The sequence below is a fragment of the Myiozetetes cayanensis genome, unplaced genomic scaffold, assembly GCF_022539395.1.
Source record: "Myiozetetes cayanensis isolate MyiCay16 unplaced genomic scaffold, myiCay2020 scf1, whole genome shotgun sequence".
Classification (NCBI taxonomy): domain Eukaryota; kingdom Metazoa; phylum Chordata; class Aves; order Passeriformes; family Tyrannidae; genus Myiozetetes; species Myiozetetes cayanensis.
In genome coordinates this window covers 73,042,546-73,068,672 of record NW_026086604.1, presented here as the reverse complement: position 1 = coordinate 73,068,672, position 26,127 = coordinate 73,042,546, and the positions used below count along the sequence as shown (strand labels likewise).

The following is a 26,127-nucleotide window of genomic DNA, read 5'->3' as shown; positions in this document are numbered from 1 at the left end:
GAAATGTAGGGTGCTAATAAATGAAAATCCAATTATATGAAAAAGCTACACTAGCATTATTGTGAGACTTCACAATGGGGAAAGGTATTTGGGCTTAGTCTTGAAATTCTTGCATTTTCTATAATAAGTTGCTTTGCTTGTGTCTAAAGGGAAGTGACAAACTATCAGCATGTATATATGTATTCTCAGCATGCATTCTTTAATTCATTCAGAAACTCCCTTAAGGAAGAAAATTCTCTGTATGAGTCTGCATCGTTCAAAAAATGAATCTCATAATCATTACAGGTTTTCAAATTTCCATCTAGGGATTCCAGTAGTAGAATTCTGCTTGCAGTTTGGACAAAAGCCTATTAAAATATTTGATAAATATAAAGATCACTACCCAGATGGAAAAAGTAACTTTGCGGTTAGCTGTTTCACTCAATTTTTTACATATTTTAGGGGTGTTAAATACTATATTAAGAGACAGGTAGGTACAGAACAACTTATAAGTATTTCTAAATGTATAGTGGCATTAGTTTTTTAAAGTTTGAGTAAGAATTGTCACAGCTTAATAAAACTTAGATGCACTTTGCCCTGCAATAAAAATAGCACAATAAATGCACATCTATAAGTAAGTAAATAAATAAATAGAAGTTAAATGCAACAATTTTTTCACAATTTGGATGCTAGCAAAAAAGGCTGTGCTGAATTTCCTAGCAGTCACTAAGAAACACTGGTTAAAGTTCCCACACAGATATCTGGATAAAATTCTGCTGAATTATTTGGTGCCCACTGAATCCAATGAGCAGCAAAACATTGAAGGGAAACATAAGACCACCAGAAGGAAGGTGACCTGGATAATCTACAATAATTTTCAATCCCTTTATTGAAGTACAGACACAAGTAATTAAAATCTTCTTTCATGAATTCCCAGTGAGGCATGTGCTAGGCTAGAAGCAAGGTGTCATAACACTTACAGTAACCTGTTGCTTACTATTTGTCACTGTCACATACTCGAACTGATTAAACAGCCTGTGAATAAGCAAAGCTTCTGATCAGAGTTGTGTCTGTTCGAGGGGTGTGTCTGCTCACTAGCAGTTACTACTGTTCAGTGTTTTTTGCTCTGTATGTGGTGCAGTTAAACCCTACTGCTCCAATCAATTCTTCTTTAAGGAGACATCTTCAGTAGACTTTTCTCATAATCCTTTCTGATTCATGACTGCAGTAGAGTTGTGAGTTACAGTATTACAGGCCCCTTTATAGGGCCTAAGTTTTCATACATTATTACAATGTATTTTTCTCACAGGCATGCTTCTGCACCTGGAATGTTCCCAGTAAGATGGATTAGAAGGTGAAAATCTATATAATATATATAATCTATATGCATATCAGACCTTCTCACTGTTTTCCTTAATTCACCTTCATTTGCCAGATGTCAAAGAATGTATTTTCCTTTCTAGACTCAGTTTCTGGTCAATACGTATACATAAAAAAAAATTGATAAAATGTCAAGATGTTTCTGGTTTTCGCTTCACTTTGTCAAAACTATGTGTGGTAGTTTTACATTGTTAGGTGCTGCTGTGCTGAGGTTTCCTAGTAGCTGATAGGAGTTAGTATGGAAAATCTTGTTGGGGGGTCCTTCTAGCTTCATGCTTTAGAGGTAAAAGTAAATATAAATAATTTCTTTTTCTCCCATGGATTAATACTGTTGGCGACCTGGTGCTCTATGTCTTATTAGATAAACAATAACAGTAATTTCTTTGCCTCTTGTTTTAAATTCACAGACAATAAAACCTACCGACATTGCCACTGTGCGCACCCTGGGACGACCTCCCCACCTCATCATGCGTATCATGGACTGCGTGTTACTGCTCTTCCAGCGCAAGGTGAACAGTGTGAAAATTGATCAGGAAAAACGCTGTACTGTCCCATCGTGGCAAGAATCTTTGAAACTTATGACAGCAGGGAACTTCTTGCAGAACCTACAGGTGCTTGTGCAACCTACTTTTTCATATACTTTTTTTTTAATATAGGAAAATATAGGACAGTGTTAACTCTGGTATTCATAGGAGAATAAATGTGCAAGGGAAATCACACACACAATAGATCTTTAATAGATAATAGATAAGTTAAGGGCTTAAAAATAAGTATGTCACAATGAAATAAATTTGAATCCTTCTGGCAAAGCCGTGTCATAAATCAATTATAGTTTTTCCTAAGTAAGGCAATGAAATTACTTTCAGTGACAAATGATTCAAAGCTTTAAACATTTGGTTTGAATAGCCATTACTTATCTGTTTCATTAAAGCTAATAGAAAATATCTTTTTTTCTCTTATCTAACTTTTCATTAATTCTCAGCATTACAACTTGTGCACTGGCTTGCAACAGAGTGGTTGATTATTAGGGTAAATGCAACCAGAAGTTTTTAAATTTTGGGGGTTTCAGGTCCGTAGCATGGGTCTAGGGAAATGGAAAGAGTAACTACTAGACAAAGCCATTTTCATAACTTAAACTAATAATATTACAGTTCATCTAGTTGGAATAAATGATGCCTTGTCCTGCCCCGCTGGATGTTATAGCACTGATTTCTGCTTTTTGAGTTTATTTAATCTGTCCCTGATCTAGTGGGAAATCACAGATTGCAGGCTTGACCAGCTTGGTATGGTTGGTAGTGCCATAGATGTTATTTATGTAATATTCACATTGCATCTACTTGTAAGGATTTTTGATTTACTGAAGGGCTTCAGCCTTTCATTTTGGTTGTGCATAACTAAACCTGTTTGTGCTTCAGGGAACAGCTATTTTTCAAGTTTGTCAGCCATAGACTTTCATTATACCTTGCAAATAAATTTGAGGGAGAAAATGGAGAGCTTTTGAGAAGGAAAATGGAAACTGTTTTTTGGAGAAAAGACAGAGTCAAAATTCAAAATACATTTAAATTCAAATACATTCCACTAATGAGATGAAGTAATTTAAGGATAAGATAGCTGGCTTACCCTTTGAAAGGACTCTCTTGTAGAATGTATGTTTATGAACCAGAGCTAAGCATTTCCTTTTCTTTTTGAAGATTGCTAAGACACTTACTCTGTTTTAAGCAAAATGGAACTTCAAGAATGATATTAGTGATATTTTGTATCAACAATTAACTGTGTAATTATAATAGTGAGTGTAAGATAGCAAAGGTCATAAATGAAGGCAAACTTTTCCATTTTGTAAGAGTATAGAACAGAGTCAAATGTCTTTGTAAAGTTCTCAAAGATGCATGAGACAAAGACCTTCATATTAGTTGGTTGTCAGTAACACAATCTTCTCAGTGTTCTGTGTGTTCTGAAACACAGGTGTATATTTTACATTTATTACATACATTATGTATATTACACTCTTTAAACTTTTTTTCAGCAATTTCCAAAGGACACAATTAATGAAGAAGTGGTAGAACTTTTGAGCCCTTATTTTGAAATGGCGGACTACAACATTGAGACAGCTAAGAGAGTATGTGGGAATGTTGCTGGCCTTTGCTCATGGACCAAAGCTATGGCTGTATTTTTTTCTATCAACAAAGAAGTATTACCCTTAAAGGTATGTCTGTTAGTCAGTCCCAAACACACTTTTTTCCTTCTCCTTACACCTGTTTGCACTTAAGAAAATTGAATCTGCTGGAAATGCCGACTGCTTTATTTGAGATGATGCTTGTCTCTCTAGTAATTTATTATCTTGAACAGTGGAATTCTACAACAGAATATATTTCAAATGCACTTCACTTCTAAGTCGTCAAAATTATGAAAGAGATTGTGCAGTTTTATGCCTCTGGACCTCTTCTGAGTGGGGTTGAAACATTTGTCATCTAGTTAAATTCACTGTTGCAATAGCTTTACCTTAATGAAGGATTAAGTAGGAAAAAGCCCTCGATCTGGTTATTTTAATGTTCCAGGTCTCAGTTCATAAGCAGACTGTACAGAGACTCTGTTCATCAGTGTTATTTAGAGAAAAACAGGCCTAAATACTTATGAAGAACATGGTCAAGCATGATTCTAACACAGAATACCTTGTATTTACAATAGCAAAGACCAAGAGGGAAGCGAGATTTGTAGTTAAACAAAGCATATTGGTTGAAGATACTGAATAGGCTTCTAGTGGCATCACCCTTTTCTGCAGCCTAGGTCAGACTAACTTTTGTGTCAGATAAAGAATGACTGGTATTCCCAGAAGTTTTTCTAATATTTTTTTCTAATTGATGTTAAACCAATTGCTTAACTGCAGCTACCTGAATGCAGTGGGAAGTTAGTTTGTTGTAAAAATCAAATAAAAAGTTTTGCTGAATGATGAAATCTCTAAAGAACAATTTTATTTTGAAATGTACTATGGGAAAACTCTTTGAAATACCTCATAGCAAGAGCTTTGGGATTCTCTGCACATGAATAAACTTTTATGTTTGTATGCTCCATAGGCTAATTTAGCAATTCAGGAGAATCGCCTAAACACTGCTATGCTGGATCTGCAGAAAGCTCAGGAGGAACTGGGAGCCAAGCAAGAAGAATTAGATATTGTGCAGGCAGAGTATGAGACTGCAATGAGAGAAAAACAGGTGAACTGCTTTTTGCAGAAAAGTAGTTTCTACCCTTATTTTAAGGAATACTTAATACATTCTTTCAATTTCAATGTTTTTCCTTGGAAGGGATGTTGTTGGACAAGGAGATAAGAGATAGATATTTTTTGGATACTACCTCTTTGATTCCTACCTCTCTCATTTACCACTAATCCTCTACCCTCTTCCCTCCTACCTCTTAAAAAGGTATATCTGTGTATAATGTATTTGAAATTCTGGGTATAATTCCCCAGAATTAAGCGGTATCAGGAATTTTACATATTATTTAACAACTATGACAAAATGAAAGTTAAGAACAGAAATATTAAGAAGTTGAATCTTCTTTCTGACAGATGTTGATAATTTGTCCTGATAAATTTCTTCCATCTGACTTTCCCTTCTTCTCTACATGGTGATATAAATGTTTGAGAGTATATTTTATAGCTGTCATTTATTGACTGTTTTTACTAGATATAGAGATCCTTCTGGCCTATCAGATACATGACTATAAACCATTTTTCTTGGTGTATGGTTTTCTCTAGACTTTGCTGGAAGATGCTGAACGTTGCCGACATAAAATGCAAACTGCCTCAAGTCTTATAAGTGGCTTAGCAGGTGAAAAAGAGAGGTGGACAGAACAGAGTAAAGAGTTTGCCGTGCAAACCAAGAGGCTAGTTGGTAAGTTTGCGTCCACACCTTTGAACTTGGAAGTGAGTTCCTTGAGTTTTAATGGATTGTGACACTTAGGTGAAAAATACAATATGAGGCTAAAGTTCATATTTAAAAAAAAAAGGATAATGGACGTTGTGAATGCAGTGGAACATATTTGGGACACTGATGTTTTAACCTGACTGATGTTTGTAGGTAAAAGTGCAAAGAGAGCGATATGTTAACAAATGCCAATAAAATGTATATAACTGAGAATACACACAGAAGAGAGGAAGACTGATATTCAGGCATTGATATTTATATGTAGAAATCAATATTTGTAATGGCAGCTAATAATGTTCATAAAACTTTTGTTTCTTAGAAGTTAATTTTTATTTTATAAATTTATACTTGTAATCTAAAGTACTTTGTAATAAATAATTAGTTAGGTCAATAAATGAAATTTATCTTGTCCTTTACTGTGGGCTGAAGTTTCTTCTCTGACTTTTGCCTTGAAAGTCTGCAAAAATCAGATATTGTTGTACAGGTTGTAGTACAGTAGCTAGGTTGTATTTTATTTGCTGATATAATATGCATATGTGTATTAAATTTTTACCCATTAAAAAATTTTACACATTAAAAATGTGTGTTACCTTCCCCACAAACTCATCAAGGTTTTTTTATAGATAACTTGAAAATGTCTAAAAAGTATTAGAGCTCAGTATAAATGTATTATATCTTCTCCAGTTTGAATCTTGTATTCTTACTTCAGAGGTACAAAAACCCCCACTTAGGGTGTCATGAAATTTAGGGGGAAAATTTTGAAGCTGAACAGAAGATTAAGACCTGTCACACTTAATACCTTCATAATGTCATCTGTTACAATTTTTAGTAGTAGTACTCATATTTGTAACTGATTTACAATTAATTTAATTGAATTAATACTTATAAATAAAGGGTTCTTTCTCCTCCAATTAATTTAGTTGAATTAATACTTATAAATAAAGGGTTCTTTCTCCTCCAAAAAATATTATTTAAGCCTGTTCTCATGATTGTGCAAGGAAACGATGGAATTGGAATTTTATGAGTAAGTTTATTCTTCCATGACCTGCTTCTGCAGGATGTAGTGTTTGGAATAGTGGGTTTGTGTGTGTGTGTGGGTTGGGTTTGACTTTGCTGAGCTGCCAGATGCCCATCTCTTGATTCCTAAAGTTGCATTGTAAGGATAAAGTAAACAAGGCATCTACTGAAATGTAGTGTTTTCTTATTATCTAATGAGCCTTGGGAAAAAGGCTGATTTGCCTTCTTTGTGGGTCAAAGTATGTTCTTCAGTTAACAGCTAAAACATGTAATAACTAGGGAAGGGAACAGCTCACGTGTTAATAGAATTGGAAAGGTTGTAATGCTTTGTTTTCTTTCTTTTTAAAATTTTTTTCCTTTTTCTCTTTAAGGTGATGTACTCTTGGCTACAGCTTTTCTGTCCTATTCTGGTCCTTTTAACCAAGAGTTCCGCAGTCTTCTGTTGAATGACTGGCAGAAGGAAATGAAAAGCCGAAAAATACCCTTTTGTTACAACTTGAACCTCATAGAAATGTTGACTGATGTTCCAACTATAAGTGAATGGAACCTGCAAGGATTGCCAAATGATGACTTATCCATACAGAATGGAATCATTGTCACTAAAGCATCTCGTTATCCTTTATTAATTGATCCACAGGCACAGGGAAAAATTTGGATTAAAAATAAGGAAGGCAGAAATGAACTTCAGGTAATAGAAATGCTGGTGCTTTCATGATCTCTAGAAACTCTTAGCTTGCAAAATATTACAATGCAGTGATTCACATAATGCTTAGCAAATGACTTTTATATAAAATGTCTATTCTGGCTATAAAGGACATCTCAGATATATTTTGTTACATTTGAGATTTGCCTAGATATGAAAGTGTACATTTGAAGCCTATTAGCTCCAGTGACTCATTCATTTGTTTAATGAATTTATTTTAATGAAACATAAACTGTTGGAAAATTGGCTGGATGGGCAATGTCTGATAAATCGGTATGTTTGCAGAATACTGTGTTAGGAAAAAAACACCAACTAGTTGATTAATACAAGTTCCTCTAAATGTTTAAAAATGAAGGTTCATAGCACGATATTTTTATCATCTTTTAATCAGAAATTATTGTTTATTTCTGTTATCTTAGTATGGAGGTCAGGTGCTAAGTATTCTGCAAGTATACAGGGAAGACAGTAGTACCACAACATACAGTCTCAGGCAAGAAACGCCAATTCTGTGCAAACATGAAAATATGAAAAAGAAAGTCCTTACAATTATGATTACACCAATAAACCACCTTAAAAATAAAATGCCTGAAAACCATAAAGAGGAGGTTGAGGGGTGATAATAGAGTGGCTCTGAAAGTACTGTTACCAGTTTCATATTGATTTTGTCTTGGTGTGAAACCCTTTAATGGATGCCTAGCTAGTTATGTTAAAAATTATTATTAGTTTGTTTACAGCTTCATTAAAATCTAAGCTGAATGTGCTTTGTGCACATGTTAAAAATTAATCAGGTTATACTGAGGACTACTTTTTAAAGCAAAGACTGTTTAGGGTCTTGTTTGATGTAACCACCTAATTTTCAAGAAGGAAAAAAAACAAACCAGAAGAGCCCTGATCTTGGAATTGACTCTGCTGCAGTTTGACCTGGGGATGTTACACAGGATAAAATGGAAGGTGCTAAAAGGTTCCTGTGAATTTTTACAGTGAAATTCTTGTGTAGTTGCACTCATAGGATATAAAACCTGCAAGTGCTCAGTGCTGCTTTGCTTCTACTTTTGTAGTTGAAAAATAGAAGTTTGGTTTCATGAGATCTGGGAGAGAATATGGTAATTTGATGCTACCTTTTCTTGTGGTCACAATCTTCAGCTTAATAGTAGTCTACTCATCAGATAATTGTTTTTAGCAGTAATTTAAATAGAATGAAATAATTTATAAATACTAAAAAAGCCATAAAGCTTGAAAAGTATAATATATAGGTCTCTTCTTATATTTTTAGATCACTTCTTTGAATCACAAGTATTTTAGAAATCATTTAGAAGACAGCCTTTCTTTGGGAAGGCCTCTCTTAGTAGAAGATGTTGGAGAAGAACTTGACCCAGCACTTGATAATGTTTTGGAAAGAAACATCATTAAAACAGGTTCAGCTAACAAGGTAAAAATAAAACAAATGAGCAAACAAGTGGAAATGACCCTCCCCTCCCCTCCCCTCCCCTCCCCTCCTCCCTCCCCTCCCTCCCTCCCCCTCCTCCCTCCCTCCCCTCCCCTCCTCCTCCCCTCCCTCCCTCCCCCCTCCCCTCCTCCTCCCCTCCTCCTCCTCCTTTCCCCACACCCATAACAAAATAACTCCTTATAAATATAGAACTATAAAAATTAAAGTAATTTAAATTTGATTAATTCTAATTAAAAAAAAAAAGATAGAGTTTAAGATCACAAATACTCAATATATTTAATGTATAGAGTTCCTTATAATTTTCCTTATTGCAATTTAAGAAAATTGAAATAATCTGTGAATGGGTCACTTTATGTGGTCCATAGATATTCTCAGCAAATTGTTTGCATCAGATGTATAATTTAAAACTATTTTTATGCCTTTAAACAGAAAAGTGTAGCCTTTTTTTTTCCTATTTGCAGTATCTGAAAGTGTGTGTACTGGTTCTTGATGTCTCAAGATTTCTTTTTAATACTTTTCTTAAGGTGAAAGTTGGTGATAAGGAAGTAGATGTTATGGATGGCTTCAGACTTTACATTACTACAAAACTGTCAAATCCGTGCTACTCTCCTGAAATTAGTGCTCGAACCTCCATAATTGACTTTACTGTGACGATGAAAGGTCTTGAAAATCAACTCTTAGGCAGAGTCATTCTCACAGAGAAACAGGTAAAAGAATTGATTGTATTTATTTTCCAGGCTGTACCTTTTTACATATACCTGTAGAATGCTTTTCTTTAATTTTAATTTGTTCATTTTTATTCTCATATTGCAGGGTAACTTTCTGACTCTCTCTATTGTGATTGTTCTTAATATAACCTATTTGTGGTGGTTTAAAAACTGGCACATAAGCAATTGACTCATTCATGTGGAAGTTTCTATTTATTTTTATTGTTGCAACCTTACCATGTTCACCTTATTTTTTTCTGCCTCAGTGAGTTACAACCTCATGAGAATGGCCTGTGAAAAGGAAAAGGGCTTGGATTAAAAACTGATGTTCTTCTGTCTACATGCTGTGGAGCTCAGGGCAATATAAAATCATAGAGTCATAGAGTCAGATGGGTTGGAAAGGACCTCTGAGATCATCAACCCTTGATGCACTACCACCACAATTACTGGACTATGGCACTAAGTGCCACATCTAGTCCCTTCTTAAACACCTCCAGGGACAGAGAATCCACCACCTCCCTGGGACATAACTTGGTGAAAAGGATTCAGACTTAGCTACTTCCTTGCTCCAAGGGGAAACCTACTGATTTTGATGTTGCAGATATATTAGTTGAGGAAGTCCAAGTTCAGGATGACAATCCCAATCAACGTGCCACCAGCATTTCTGGAGAGAGGCTGATTGGTATGTTTTAAACTATTGAACACTTAATCCCTGTAGCTACAAAATCATGCAATGCTGATATCTTAAAAGACACTATGCATCCATGACTGTGTATTTACTAAGATTTTAGCAATAGTTCCAGGTTACCTTCACTAGAGAGGAATGAGATGAATGTCTTTGTTCCCTTATAGTGGCATTTGTTAAGGTCCTCCTGTTCTTCCAACACCACCCTCCCCCGCCCAAACGTAAGATGTTTCTTGTTAATGGCCTCAGTCATCTTGTTCATGTCAAGTAGTTGCATTTCATTCTCAAACAGTCCACAGATCTCATGAGAGAAATCACAATCATTCTGTGACAGTCCATATTTTGTCAGATGTGTTCATTGCACCATCAGCTTTGCTTCAACCACAGACAACTTGACAATCCGCTGTGTAATGAAATTATCACTGTTTATCTGAAACATGCTGTGATGTGTATATTCACAAAGCCTTATGCCAAACTTCACTTCTTGGGCCTTGCAATACAGCACATTCCTGCAGATGAAAGTCAGTTTATCAACAAATTCCTTCAGTCATTGCAGTTTCAGTATGCTTGCTTGCAAGATGCAGTCTAGCAACCATGGTGGTAGTGGATCAAGGGTTGGACTTGATGATCTCAGAGGTCCTTTCCAACCCTGCTGATTCTATGATTCTGTGATAATTGAATTTGAGAGACTTGATATATGTCTGAATGTAGTATAACATGATATTTTATTGATATCATTATTTTGATACATTAACTGTTAAGAAATTGAACAAAAAGAATTGTTTATTTAATATCATGGATATTGCAGATTAGTAGTGGAGTTATAATATGCAAGAACTGTTTATGGCTTTTTGAATTTTCGCATTCATATTTCAATATCTGTGCTGGAAAAAGGCTCCGGATTCATGAGGAATAAATTTAATCTAAGGATCCTACACTTTAGTTGGGTAATTCTGTTTCCAACTTGTTTCTCAGCCTCTTCTTGTGCGAAAACAGCTTTAGTTTTTAAAATGCATTGCACTCCACAGTGTGTTTAACCTTTTAAACTGAACTCAGCAAAACATGAAATTTAATTTGGCTCGGCATGTTAATTATTATATTTAATTGGATGCTAACTCTCTTTTAATGCTGTTCTTTTAATAAAGGATTTCAGATTCATCAAACTTACATGATGCCTCTCTTGCTTCCTAAAATTGTTACCTGTTTTTCTTTAGTTTCATGAGGCATCAGTTGATTAAAATGCAGTTAACTGTAGTTTTCTTGACTGTTTTCATCAGTTTTTGTCAGAATCTTTTGAATCTGTAAGCACATCTTCTAAGTTATGTGGCATTTACATTATTCTATAATGCTTGTAAAATAATCTTTTCTACCTGATGATGATTATGATGTTTCAATGTACCTTTTGTACAAGTGACAAGAAAAACCCCTAAATCTGATACTAGTAAGATGATTTTTCTTAATTTCCTTATTAAGGTAAAAGGACATTCTTTAAAAGAAATGAATGCTTGAATTCATTGTATAAGGAGAATGTAGGAGTGAGAAGACCACAAGTTCAGAATGTGGGAAAACAAAATAGCAATTTCCAACTTGTAACAGTGTTGCAAATCTGCATAAATGAAACCCTTTCCTTAAGCGTTGATGGAGGTCTCAGGTCCATTAGGCCTCTAGAGCTATTTGAGAGGTCAAGTATTTCTTAGTGTTGTCCCTGTTTCTTCGGAATATTAGCAGTCAGTGAGCAGTGCAGAAGTGGACTTGGCAAGAGTGGAGTGAACAAAGACTTACAAGTTAGTTAAAACTATTCACCACACCTTTGTAAACAGAGAAGGAGTGATTCTGTAGACATAGCCAATATTTCTACCAACTGGCTCACTTACTGCTGATTCATGAGATTCATATTATCTTTATCTTATGAAAGACTTAACTCATCCTGTCCCTTTTCTTTCTTTTTACTTCACTGTAATGTATTGAAATATTTTGTAATATTGAAATATTTTTATCTGAGTGATTAATTTGTAATAAGTTTTTAGAAGTTAATTTTAAAAGTATTGTAAGAATGAACTTTTATTGTAAGAAAGGACTTTTATCTCTGAAGAATACATTTTTCTAGATATTTCCAACAGGTTTGGTGTTTTTTTAATGTGAAACAGTTGATTAACAGGTATCCATTTTTATATATGAGCACTGGAAAACAAACTAGGTACCACACAGACTATATTATTAAAAATAATCAAACACTCAAGTTCTACATATTTTCTTAATCAATGAACCATTTTAGTGAGAGGCTGAAGTTATCCCTGGTTGATGAAAGAGTATTTTCAGAGGCACTTCTTGAAATATTTGCTCCCTTATTTGATGACTGAGGACGACCATTGTAACTGAGACTAAATTTTCAATATGCTGATTGAAAAACAAGGCATAAATGAGGATGAGATCAGATGGAATGAAAAAAAAAAAATCCTATGACTGGAAAGGTGTTTGCACTTGTCTTTTTTGAAACAGAAAGGGAAGAAAAACAATTACTATTCTGAATGTCTTATTCTTTTAGGGCATGGTATGAGCATGTTCCATAGTATTTGTTGAAATGATTTGTTAATGCCTACTTATGTACCCAGTTCAGAAACCTGGTAATAGACCTTGTGTCAGAAATACCACTGAAATTCTTACCCCCAAATTACTGCAGTTACTCTTGACTTACACTGTTTTAGTAGGATCAGTATTTTTAAACTGTTTTATTTTAATTTCATTTTTGATTGATTTTCTACTTTCCAAATATTACCACATATTGCAATAGGAATTAGAGAAAGAAAGAACTGATCTTATTGAAGATGTGACTATGAACAAAAGGAGGATTAAGGACCTAGAAGATAACCTTTTGTTCCGACTTACAAGCACCAAGAGTTCTCTGGCAGATGATGAGAGTCTGCTAACTGTATTGACTAACACTAAGAAGACTGCTGAAGAAGTAACAGAGAAACTGAAAACTTCTGCTGAAACTGAAGTACAGATCAACTCAGCCCGCGAAGAGTATAGACCTGGTGAGTGAAGGTAGTGATGAAAGACAAATGGCTAGAACATGTATTTAAAACATCAATACTTGGAGTAGGAGAAATAGTAGGATAAGATCAGGAAGACCATAATTTGTGATCTTTGTTTTCCCATAAGTAAAACGTATCTAGGAAATGTCATATTGCGTGATCATGGAGAAAATAGTCAATGTTATGGTTCACGTGGAATTTATGAAATGGAGTGATCTCTTGGCTTTGTAGACTTCCCATTGCTGTATATACAGGTATGCCAGTCATTAGGGTTTTTAGGTAACTGTATGTTTGAGTTCAACATGTTGACATTCGTTTACAGGCCCAGTATATTGGTAAATAAAGGGAAAACTTTCTGGAATTATCTGCATTTTAGGGAATGTATAAAATAGCACAGTTAGTGTATCAGAAAGCTTTGCGGAATTTGTAAAACCTTTGTATTTAAAACTAATGACTACTAAAAGTAAGTTAAATCAGTGCTGGGTAAGTTAAATCAATATGGTTCATTTGTCTTTTATATGGCTCCTGTAAAAGTCTGTAAAGAGTAATTTGTTTGGACATTCAAACAGTATTTCAAACAACCATAATTTTTATACCTTCTACTAACAATCTGAATATTACAGTGTACCATCCAGCTGCTCTCCAGATATGCTCATATTTGAAACTAGGTTTTACATAGTAAGCATTAATTGCAGAAAAGATTTTTTTTTACTCACGTATAAATGAGAATGAAATGAATTATTTTATTATTTTACTGGGCACTAAAGAATACAATAACTCAAGGAACTTCAGTTATCATTATTATTAAACCCACCTCTACATGTTGTAGACACATGAAGTTTTCTGCTCTGCATTTCTACTTTGAACACATTCTTGTATCTTGTTCTTCAGTTGCAACTCGAGGAAGCATCTTGTACTTCCTTATTACTGAGATGAGCATGGTCAATGTCATGTATCAGACTTCGCTTCGGCAGTTTTTGTGGCTTTTTGACCGCTCCCTAGCCAGGTAATTTAGCTAACAATAAGTTGTATTTACCCAGTCCTGGAGGTGCTTGTAGTACTGTAAAGATTTCTTGTAAGCTAATATCAGAAAGAAGACTTGTTTCTTACAGTCTTGACCATGAATTGTCAGTTTAAATACCCATAAGGCTTTGTCTGTTAGTTACCAAGGCAATGAACCTTCTAATGTACATGCAGACCTTCAAAATTGGGCATTAGACAATTAAAACCCATTATACCACATTGATTTTCAGGTGTGCAAAAAGGCTTGATCAGAATTTTTTTTTTCTTGTTGCTCCTTCAATCTGAAAGTTGTTGCTAGCTTGCTGTCTGATATTTTGTGCTTGTGATCTGTTATCTTTTATGTTTTCAAAATACAAGACTATGGCTTTTTGTCATATTCAACTGCAGACCTTTCTTCTGACAGGTCTACCAAGAGCCCTATAACCAGCAAGAGGATTACTAATATCATTGAACATATGACATATGAAGTGTTCAAATATACTGCCCGAGGACTCTATGAGGAGCACAAATTTCTCTTCACATTATTGCTTACATTGAAGATTGATATACAAAGAAACAGAGTGAAGCACGAAGAATTTCTGACACTTATTAAAGGTTGGAGCTATGGAACAATTTTAAGTAGAGCACATATATAATTATAGAAAATTCACTTAGTTATTTCTCCAAGCCAACCTACTTCTTCCTTTTGCACATTAGAAGTTAGTCAATTGTAAGAATACATGGTTATCTTTCTGATCTGGTGACAGATAACATTGTATGGTAGATCTAATTTATAGCAGCACACTGAATATTGATAAATATATCTTTGGAATCATGAGAATTTGAAAGGAATATTGTTAAGTATCCTTTCATAGTTTATCTCTGCTGCTCAAATACCATTAGCTATGTGTTTGATTTAGAAAAAATATTATTGTAATAAAAGTATTTTAGTTTATTTGATAAATGCAGCAAATATGAACAGAAAGTGATGCTAACAGTTTATAAAAAATATCAGAATCTTAGATGAATGTGACAAGTTCATGGATTTGGTATTAGCTGTATAACAAGCACTGTGTTCACTTGGAAGTTTGAATTCATTTTGTATTATCTTTACAAGAGGCTTAATTTTCCTGGCAACATTTATTTATGGATTATAACTGTGAATTTTTCCGTGTTGAATCTTCAGAATATCTTTTCCCAAAAAGTATTTATTTCCAGGCACATTGCACCAAAAAAACCAGTAAAACTTCAAAAGATAAATTAATTAAGAAAGATTACATTTAAGGTATACAAGAAAATATTAAAAATTAACCAAATTATAAACTCTGCTTCATAAAATATGGCATTACTTCATAAAGTAGAAAACCCCTGTAACCTCGTGATTGAAAATCTAGATTCTTGTATTTGGTGTTTTATTTTGTTTTTCTTTCTTTTAGTTTCAGTTGAATTTTAAGGAAGGCAAATGTATATATTGGCAAATATATATATATATTATATAGTATTATCTACTTCAACAAAAATATCAAAGACAAAAACATTGAAATGAACCCAAAACCAAGCTTATTCTTTTGCAGTAAAACATAGATTTATTTTGCAATGAGAAGCTGTTATGGATTTTAGAAAATTATGTAAATTTAGATGAAACATAAGATTTGACAGTAAATATTGAATGTTACCTAACTCAGAAATTTCTTTATGAGCTTCCTTAGTTATTAAATCATCTTTCTCCAGTTTGGGAAAACTTAATCATGTGAAATAGTCTTGTAATATCTAGTTTACGTTTTCGAATAGGTCTTATTTATTTATTTATTTGATTTTTTTTTTTTGTATATGTGTCTCCAACAGTTCTAGTTGTAACCAAGTTCAATTTCTTGCAGGTGGTGCTTCCCTAGACCTTAAAGCTTGTCCTCCTAAGCCAGCTAAATGGATTCTGGATATGACTTGGCTGAACTTGGTGGAGCTCAGTAAACTTGAACAGTTTTCAGATATACTTGATCAAGTAAGTAAGAGCTTTTTAAAATTAATCTCTCATTTGACAGTGATTGTCCGATAGTTATCAAACCATGTGGTGGAAAACTGGTTTATTTTATAGAGCAGAATGAAACTGACAGCCGGTACTCAGAGTTGTGGCCCTGACTTCTTAACAGCCTCTGTTGATGAAAGGACTTAACCAACCCCCCCCCAATGAAAATAAGAAGAAAGTAGGATGTGCACACTTTATATAATTATAATATTTTCAGATTGGGATACAACTTGCTATTATCCAATTTATGTATTGTAACTTGAATCTTCTTTCAGTTGTTAAATTTTTTTGCATCCCTGTTGTGCATTCTTACACTATGTATTATGATTCTTATTCCAGTATTTCTCTGATTACATGGAGTAAAAGTTAGGGAAAGGGTGTTCAGTAAATTCAACACTTGTATGGAACAGTTTTAGTGGACACTGAGTGTATTGCAGCTAAGTAAGTAAATAGCATTCAGTATATGTGAAGAGTACTTTCTGTTCATTCATGTGGAGAGCAGTTATCCACCTAGCATTCTCAAAGCTGTGTCTGTGCCTAGCTATCTGTGTTCTGACATTCCTATGCTATTACATCATTAATGAAAAATACTGAGTAGTAGCTCTGGTTTTCAGAATATGAATGCATAAGGATGTTGTTGCATTGTGCAATTCCATACTTAAAGCCTGAAAGATTATCCTATAATTTTTAATAGCCTTATTAAATCTGTGTGCTGATATTGCTAAACAAATCCCTGTGTGTGGATTACATGTCTATGACTCTCATTAAAAATTTGTGACCTACTGGGAGTGCAAATATGACTTGTCTGTTTAGTGAGATTTATTCCTTTGATGATATAACTGCAGATTTCCAGTGCAGGAGAAACAGTGGAAAATCTGGTTTGATAGTAAGAATCCTGAAGAAGAATTGGTTCCTAGTGGCTATGGTCAATCTCTGGACAGCTTCAGACATCTTCTTCTCATCAGATCTTGGTGTCCTGACAGGACCATAGCTCAGGTACTTTTATGTAGCCAACATGGTCTATTTAGGTATCACTAGAATAAACAGTTACTGGATTGCAGTTCATTGTTATTTTATGTAATGCTGAGCACCTTCCTGTAATGGACCATTACATTGCATTTTCTGAAATTCGTTTTAGAAAATTTATGCATTTGTTACAAGGGCAGCATTAGCAAAGTTATTCTAATGTATTGAACAAATATTATCCAATGATTTCATTTTGGAAATAGGATTTCTGCTGGAATCTTATGTGTTTATCCAGATCTCTTTATCAGTTCAGAAGGTACTTTTCACTGTCCTTGCTTACTCATTGGAATTTTAGAAGTGTCCCCACGTTACACTGAAGTAAAATATTTTAGGGAACTCAGTTGTCTGAGAGAAAATGAAATATGAAAACAATTTAACTGAGGAACCATTTCCTGCATGGAAGAATTAGACCTGTTTTAGAAAAATCTGTTTTAAACTCTGTTCAAAAGTTTTAATTTAAAACCGTCTATTTAAAAAGGAGATAAGTATAAAATTGAAGTTTATTAAACAGACTGTTTTTAAGAAAAATCAACTTCTAGGAGCCTACTTTTAATCTTTATATTCTTCTCCAGTGCAAAAGAAAAAAAACTATTGAATTTCTGGCAATTCAGAGCAATTAATGACAAATTACTGAAATTGCAATGCATCACTAAAAGCATGGTATTTTTATGGATGCACATCTTTAGACATTGTGATTGGATTCAGAGAAATCCCATAGGAAGAGAAGTCAGTAGGTTAAACAGTACAGTATAAAAAATATCTCTGTGATATGTGCTATATGACTGAAATGGATCATGCAAAATTAGTTCTTCAGTACTGTTAATGGGGGCAAGATACACTTTCATCTTATGATTTCGTGAAAACTGATAGTTCATCAAATGCTTAATGCTGATTATCTTTTGTCTTTGAGAAATAATCTAGAGGTATTAAGGGGAAGATTTATCTAAGATGAAAGCATTGTAATGGGAAAGAGTACAAGAAATATCATCTCAAGACTGTTTGAAAGAACCTTTCCTATTTCTTAGAAGAAGAAGAATAATAATCTAAAACTTTTAAAGATAAATAAAAAAGAATAAAAGAGATGATCTTCACCCATTCCTCTGGATCTTTTACTTACTGATAGTTATTTTCATCATTACTACAGTTAATTCATTGTTTGTTTAACCATGAAAGTGGGAAAGGCCTAACAGCTTTGAAGCCCATCTTTAATGCTTTTCTTCTTTTTTTTCTAGATTTTAAGGCTTTGAGTCACACTGTCTAATGGAGACATGATATGTAAAAAATTTTCTTTTTCTGGAGTTTTATCCAGGTTTTTTTAATACTGTAATTATAGGTATTATATATAACAATACATGCAGACATATGTAATATAATCATTATTTAAAAAAATTTAATTGGTCTTATAATTCTGTAAGAAATAACACCATCAAAAACAGTATGATGTGTTGACATGTAAAAATAAACTTGTTGCGTATTTTTATTTCTGATATAAATTTTTATCAGCCTTTGCTCTTCAGTTGACTTATTGGTTTATACTGAGAAGAAAACTATTAAATGGTTAGGTCACAGTTTAAATTTATCCTTTGTAATATAGGCAAGAAAATACATCACTGACACTATGGGCGAGAAATACGCAGAGGGAGTCATCCTGGATTTGGAGAAAACATGGGAAGAGTCAGATCCACGTACTCCCCTCATATGCTTGCTTTCCATGGGCTCTGATCCTACGGACTCCATTATTGCTCTGGGAAAAAGACTAAAGACAGAAACGTGCTGTGTTTCCATGGGCCAGGGACAAGAAATCCATGCTCGTAAACTTCTACATCAGACAATGGCTCATGTAAGTGACAACAATCTGAATGCTTTTTGCAGCTGTATTAAACACTTAGAAATAAAAATCCTGTCATGAAATAAAGTTGCTTGGTGGGTAGTTAATGCTAATGCAAGAACCTATGTTTATTTATATAAATGTCTTAAGCAATAGAACTGTCTTTTCAGTCATTTAGTTTGACAGAAAAAATTTTTTGATACTGTACAGATGTTTTTCATTGAAAATTGAGTGTTTTGCATATAAAATTGAGTTTTTGTTGTAGATTGCTGAATGATAAATGTAGCTGAATTGATTTTTGTTTGGTTACATGTCCAGTAAATATTCTTCAGCAAGCACTTCAGAACATTTTTTCAGTCTTGTATTTTTACTAATACAAATGCATTTTGTTGAATCAAGAAAATTAATTTCAAATATACTATTGATAGCTACATAAACTTGAGAAAAACAAGGCTGTATAGCAAAATATTTTGTATTGTTGTAGTCTGGATTGGGACTTGGGAGGGACCATCTGGTAGCACAGGCATTTTACAAGTGAAACGTGGAGCAATTAAAGAACAAAATCATCTGTATGAGAAAGAAAAGGTGAGGTGTTCCAATTTAGCAGGTTTTGCCCCTCAGGTGATAGTACTGCTATGCCTGCTGATGTGAAAAAATTAAGCTTCTTACACTCCTGTGGTATGAGCTTCTTCCCTGTCTGTATAATCTGTTTTTCTTTGACTTTTGCCTCTTGACAACTTGGTTCTTGTTCGACAACTTCTCATAAAGAGCTAATTAGCAGATTAGGTGAAAATAAACTAATTCAAAAATAGGGAGGAGAAGCACCTTTTGTTTAGTTAAGAGAAATGCAGTTATTTTCCCTCATTGTGTGACATATCCTCTTAATGAAGAAGTATATGAGATGTCTATATGTAGTATGGTAATTCATATGAGAAAGTTTGATACTTATGGATTGATAGCAGTACGTAAGCCAAAATTTATCAGTGTTTATCTGCAATATAGTCATGGCAAGGTATGTTTTAAATGTACTGAAATGGAAAAGGTAGAGATTTCTTGAGAAGACCAGCTGGGACAAGTAAGGACCACTTCTTTACATGAAAAAACCAAATAAGCTAACACCACCTCCAGAAGGAAAAGCCCACAGCTTAGCTCACGAAGAGTGATTTCAGTTTGTGAACAATGTTGATAACTTCATATTCTGTTGTTTTAAACTAGGGAGGTTGGGCACTTCTGCAAAACTGCCACCTTGGACTTGACTTTTTGGATGAGTTGATGGACACTCTAATAGAGACAGAGCATGTCCATGAAAGCTTTCGACTGTGGATGACAACTGACATTCACAAACAGTTCCCCATCACCCTTCTTCAAATGTCTATTAAGTTTACCAATGAACCACCGCAAGGGCTCAGAGCTGGGCTAAAGAGAACATATGGTGGTGAGTGCTGGAATGGTAGTGATTTAAAACCAAATTTTGGACTTGGGTATTATCGTGTGGTCATGTTACAGCCAATGATAAGCTAGTACGAGGGACTGATCACAGTGATGCCAGCACACATATCTTGGTCCCTGTTTTGAGCTAAAAGTTGTGAAAATTAAGAAGAAGAGAAGGTCTGCTGAAGTTCTGTTGCCAGATCTAATTGGACAGCAGAACAGGAAATGCTTTTTCTTTTCTCAAATGATGGCTTTTAGTATCTTAGTTCAAAGTGTTTGAATCTTTGATCTTCTGTCTTTTGGTAGGAAAAGTAGGTGTTGTATTTGCTGGCTATCAGGTGCTCTTTACATTACATAAAACAAAGGACAAAGAGTCTGTGTGGAAAGCAACTTTATGTGAATTCAGCAATTAGTAAATTGTGGGTTTTTTTTCCCTGAAGTTTACTTTTTTAATTTGAGTAGCTTGATAACATGCCATAAACTGTCCCCAGCATAGAACACTTTGTGGGACGATAATTAAACTCTTGGGAGAGGCAGGGAGCCAACTGAAGATCTCTAGAGTGAGATTTTATCACTGATTTGAAGTAGTTTCTAAAAGGACTATCACTGTGATTCTTATTAAGTCCATTTACAATCAATAGGTGTCAGCCAGGATTTACTAGATTCCAGTAAAATGGTACAATGGAAACCACTGTTGTATGCTGTAGCCTTTCTACACTCCACCGTTCAAGAAAGGCGCAAGTTTGGATCTCTGGGTTGGAATATACCCTATGAGTTTAATCAAGCTGATTTCAATGCTACTGTGCGCTTCATTCAAAACCACTTGAATCGCATGGATACCAAGAAGGTAATCAGTGCTTTTGTGGGGAAGGTATATTGAGATGATAGATCTTCCTAGTAGTGAAATGAATATAAATGCTTCCTAATAACTGAAATACAAGTATGATTTTAACTTATTTTCTTTCCCCACAAACATTCAATATTCCAAGTATATATGTATTAGGGCAGCAGATTAAATTAGATTTTTAATCCAGTGTGTGTTAAATTTCTATATTAACCTGTATGTTAAAAAAAGACCCCCCCAGCCATCTCAGAAATCTAAATCTTAAAAGTACAGACCTTTTCAATGCTAATTACATCAATTAGTTAAAAATGGGTGACTGTATTTCAAATACTCTTTTCAGGGGATCTCCTGGAATACTGTTTGTTACATGATAGGTGAGATCCAGTATGGTGGTCGTGTGACAGATGACTACGACAAAAGACTCATGAACACCTTTGTAAAGGTTTGGTTCAATGAAAATATATTTAATCAGGAATTCAGCTTCTACAAAGGATACAGCATACCTAAATGTACTATGGTGGATCAATACCTTCACTACATACAGGTTGGTAAATGAAAGCTAATCACTCATTTCTCATAAATTCCTGTTTCCCTATATTTTTCTTTTCTTCTGAATGCCTGTATTTTGTCTTTTATTCACAGATTCTTTATTGATTTCTAGCACTCTGCATATCTATTAGTGACAACTAATTGTTTTCATCAATGTTATCATCATCATGACAGGAATATTTTCTTTTTCCTGTGGTTTGCTTGAGTGACTTATCTGGGGGCACACAGTTATTAAAGAGGGCAAAAATGGAGTCCAGACATTGGGTAAAACCTCACAGAAATAAAATATGTAGATACATGAAAGTACAAGCTTACTATTAAAATAGCACACGGATGTTATTACTGAATTTGTTTGATGTGATCTGGGCTGTGACAGAACAAATAGATCACAGCAAGTTATTTGCCCTAAGACTGTTTAAAAAATCTAGCTTACTTTACAGTGTAAGGTGTTTTTTTTTCTGTTCATTATTTGGTTTTGCTGTATGTTGTTTTTTTGTTTGTTTAGGTTTTTTTTTTTTTTTTTGGGGGGGGGATTTTTTAATGATTAACTTATAAATCCATATCCAGTTGTGCTCTTTTTGTATTTTACTATGTAGAGCCTTCCTGCTTATGACACACCCGAGGTGTTTGGTTTGCACCCCAATGCAGATATCACTTACCAAAGTAAAGTTTCCAAAGATGTATTGGACATCATCCTCAGCATTCAGCCTAAAGATAGCTCTGGTGGAGGAGGTGAAACCCGAGAGGCGGTTGTAGCCAGACTGGCTGATGATATGCTGGAAAAGCTTCCTGCTGATTATGTACCATATGAAGTGAGTTAATGAAATCCTGTCAAAAACGTTTGCTCCATCTTGCTTTTTATGGATAAAAAAAGAAAAACCAAACAACTTTTTTCAAAGCATGTCTGAATTCATTCATACAGGCAATACTTCCAATATATATTGAAGTCTGACCAGACTCTTAATGTTTATAATGAGGTCACTAAATGTGGACTTGAAGTGCTTTTGTAAGAACATTTTAAGAAATATTAAACCATTTAATGCTTAAGATGTCATTTGTACTATAGAGGAGGTAGAATCATCAGCTTTTGACTGAGGTTATTGACACTATAAAATTTCTAGTTATGTTCATGCAGTTGTTAATTTGTTAACTTTACTAACTTCTAATTAAAAATTTATCAGTGAGTTTGGTTAGAATACAAAGCTGCCTGGTAATGCGATAGTTCCCAGGCATTGCTGATAAATAGCACTGCTGTTTATAGACAAAGTAGCTTGGGCAATTAGTCCTGATTGGTTTGTGCAAAGTGAGCCTTGGAACTGTCCGTTGGATTTAAATCTGAATGCCTTGAAATAGGGTAAACAGCCCACATGCTCTTTAAATGACATTAACTTATAGAATGATATACAGAATAAATCATGAGTTAGACTAAAAACACAGCCAATCTCGTCATCCTAGATTTCTCGTGGAACAAATCCGGTATTTGTCTTGCAGAGGATTCAAGGGAGGTGCCAAACTGACCATTTAAGTCCACAAATAAAAGTGTTACATCCTAAAAATCATACTGGGGCCTAACGTGGACATAAGGCCAGCTTTGTTTTTTCACTTCTATTGAAGGATCTTTGGTTTCTACTTACAGGTAAAAGAAAAGCTAAAGAACATGGGAGCTTTTCAGCCTATGAACATATTTTTGCGACAGGAGATTGAACAAATGCAGAGAGTTATTTCTTTAGTGAGAAGCACTCTGACTGATCTAAAACTTGCCATTGATGGGACAATAGTTATGAGTGAAAATCTAAGGGATGCTTTAGACTGCATGTATGATGGAAGGATTCCTGCTAGCTGGAAAAAAGTAGGTGTACATAACTTGTTATGGAAAGAAAAAAACCTCTATTTCTGAAGAGCTAGATTAAACTGTTAGACTTATAGTAAATAGGTTTTTTCAATCTGTGTTTCGAAAGTGTTTACCAGAACTGTGCAACTGCTGGAATAGATTTTGTGCTAAAATAAACACAGTGAAAACGAGCCTTCTTTCATTTATAAAAATAGAAGTGAATGTGGAGGTTTCAGGTGTTTCCCATTTTCACAGCCTGTTGCTTGTTGGCAGGATAAAAAGCTAGAGAGAAGAGAGTAATTTAAAATGTGATGATGGATTTTAAAAAATAGCACCCACATTAGTGGACTACGCTGGTGCTGTTCTTTGAGTTTAAGACTAGTAGTCATATCATCACAGAAAAGTAGGCACTGGAAAGGACCACACTTGTGAAAGTGGAGTCAATTAAAGGAGGTTTCCCAGGGGTCTCCAGAATCAAGAGTCCACAATCTCTCTGAGCAATCTATTCCAGTGCTGATCACATTCACAGTAAAAACCAACCAATCAATCAAACACCAGCCAACCAAATAAAAAAACCCCTTGGATTTAAATGGAATTTCTGACATTTCATCTTGTGCCCACTACCTTTTGTCCTACTACTGACAAGGATCTGGCATCATCTTCTTCCATTCTCTACACATGAGGTATAAATATTTATAATATCTCCTTTGAGTCTTCTGTTCTCCAGGCTAGATAATTACAACTCTCAGGAATTATTTTCAGGGACAACTAGAGCTGTTAATGGCAACTGATGGAAAGAAAAACGGGGAGGTTTTTTTTGTTGTTTGTTTTTACTCACAAAGTGTTTTCATGGTACAAAACCTAGACCAAAGCAGATGCTTCACAGAGCAACTATTCAAAGAGACAAATCATATCTTCACATTGCTTAAGATCAGTTTTCCCTAGCTTTTTTTTTTTTTTTTTTCCCAGAGGAATAAAACACCAGAATAGCTTTGGCAGAAATCATGTTATCTTGATTTATTGACCTTGGGATTAAAGACATGTATACTATTTTTCTTCCTAGTTTAAACAGCTATCTAACTTTGCAAAAATGTAATAAAATGGAAAGTTACCACAGAGAGCACTATGCATGTGTAGATGGAATGGTAGACATGAATTTGAAGAGAGAAAGACTTTTCTTCAGGTTTCAGTGGGATGCAATATTGAAGCATCAGGTTAAAAGTCAAGATATGAAAGATGATCTTCAAAGATGCTTTGCTAATATTATGTTGTTTACTACCCTGTGAGGAGTTACCTTTTCTTGACATGAATATGCTATTTTAAAAGATATTTACTGTTTTTAGGCATCTTGGGCTTCCAGTACTCTTGGTTTCTGGTTTACTGAGCTTCTAGAAAGAAATCACCAATTTTACAAATGGATTTTTGAAAGTCGACCAAACTGTTTCTGGATGGCAGGGTTTTTTAATCCTCAAGGATTTTTAACTGCAGTGAGGCAGGTAAAGTGGCTTTGAAGTCTCATTCTGCCTTTTTTTTTTCTTTTACATTACATTTACATTACTTTAAAAAAAATATAGTGTGTGATAAAGGATGAGTTTGTACATGTGACTTCATCATGTCAGCAGGGAAGATACACGCGACTGTCTAACATTTTCTAAGTGAACTGTTCTTCCTTTCCACATACTTTTTTAGTATTTCAACCACTAATGTGTTAAAATGTATTTCTGTATTGACCAAGGCCAAAATAAGTAGGGGCTAACTTGCAACATTATTAAGGTAGACTGGAGAATGATTGTCTCATGTTTCCTTTGAAGTATCCCTGAGAATGGGTGTTAAGCCCATGACTTTATTTTCCTTTTTTTTTTTCTTTTTTCCCCTTCTCTTTTGCTCTGTGTTCAGTACTTACCTGGCTGGATACTGCAGAGAAAAGCTATTCCCAGTTTGTCTTACATTTCACTTCTATAATTCAGTAGCTGATTCAGTCTCTTTTCACGAAGTGGGAAAGACTTTATCAGTGGATATGAGATTTGACATATTTGATAATGTACATATGGCTGTCAGCTTGGTGATTGTGTTGGTTGTTCAGCGTGCTAGTTGCATTTGACAAATGAACTACTTTTTACATTAAAAGGAAGCAATAAATACCTGTGTTGGTCAACATTAAAGGGACATATTGGAGACAATAAGTGTCTGGAGTATGTAAAATTGGAAAAGAATACTCAGGCAGGAATGTAATGGGACGTCAGGGAAAAAACCCAAACTTTTGGAGGAGAAAATGAAGATTTAGGAGAAGGAAAAAATCTCCCCTCCTAGTCTGAGGTCTCGGTAGTGTAATCTGAAATTCTAATTGGTGACTTGTGTTAAAATTGCAGGAATAACCTTGGAATTATATAACAAGATATTTCTTTTGAGTAAACAGTCCTAAACTGTGATTTGGTTTTGCACCCAAGCTTGTGGAAAAAGTTTAGTAGGAGGATTTGAAAGAATTGGAATCTACAGAACTTTCCAGTTCCATAAAAAGAGGTTGTGGATACATAACAACCTAATATCCCAAGTAAATATCCAAATGACTTTCTGGGCTTTGCTGTGTGATGAAACAAATAGAAATGAGAAAGATGAAAAGCCAGAATGATCATTAACTATAAATATTTTATTATTTTAAAGCATCTAATTAACTGCAGTAAGGGGCGAGCATTAATTCCACTTACTTCCAACAAAGATCT

At 34.4% G+C, this 26,127-nt stretch overlaps 1 protein-coding gene across 1 annotated transcript in view; it reads left to right on the top strand.

Annotated features, from left to right (window-relative positions):
* Positions 1-26,127, top strand: part of DNAH5 (dynein axonemal heavy chain 5) — a 113,135-nt gene that overhangs the window by 84,187 nt on the left and 2,821 nt on the right. The window contains exons 59-77 of the mRNA XM_050311536.1: positions 1,767-1,970; positions 3,383-3,562; positions 4,431-4,568; positions 5,111-5,246; positions 6,668-6,984; positions 8,273-8,428; positions 8,971-9,153; positions 12,630-12,873; positions 13,765-13,879; positions 14,300-14,490; positions 15,753-15,884; positions 16,752-16,894; positions 18,519-18,764; positions 19,968-20,187; positions 20,825-21,030; positions 21,368-21,571; positions 22,173-22,388; positions 23,213-23,425; positions 24,751-24,903. Of these exons, the coding sequence (XP_050167493.1) occupies positions 1,767-1,970; positions 3,383-3,562; positions 4,431-4,568; positions 5,111-5,246; positions 6,668-6,984; positions 8,273-8,428; positions 8,971-9,153; positions 12,630-12,873; positions 13,765-13,879; positions 14,300-14,490; positions 15,753-15,884; positions 16,752-16,894; positions 18,519-18,764; positions 19,968-20,187; positions 20,825-21,030; positions 21,368-21,571; positions 22,173-22,388; positions 23,213-23,425; positions 24,751-24,903 (3,597 nt within the window). The remainder of the gene's footprint in view (positions 1-1,766; positions 1,971-3,382; positions 3,563-4,430; positions 4,569-5,110; positions 5,247-6,667; positions 6,985-8,272; positions 8,429-8,970; positions 9,154-12,629; positions 12,874-13,764; positions 13,880-14,299; positions 14,491-15,752; positions 15,885-16,751; positions 16,895-18,518; positions 18,765-19,967; positions 20,188-20,824; positions 21,031-21,367; positions 21,572-22,172; positions 22,389-23,212; positions 23,426-24,750; positions 24,904-26,127) is intronic.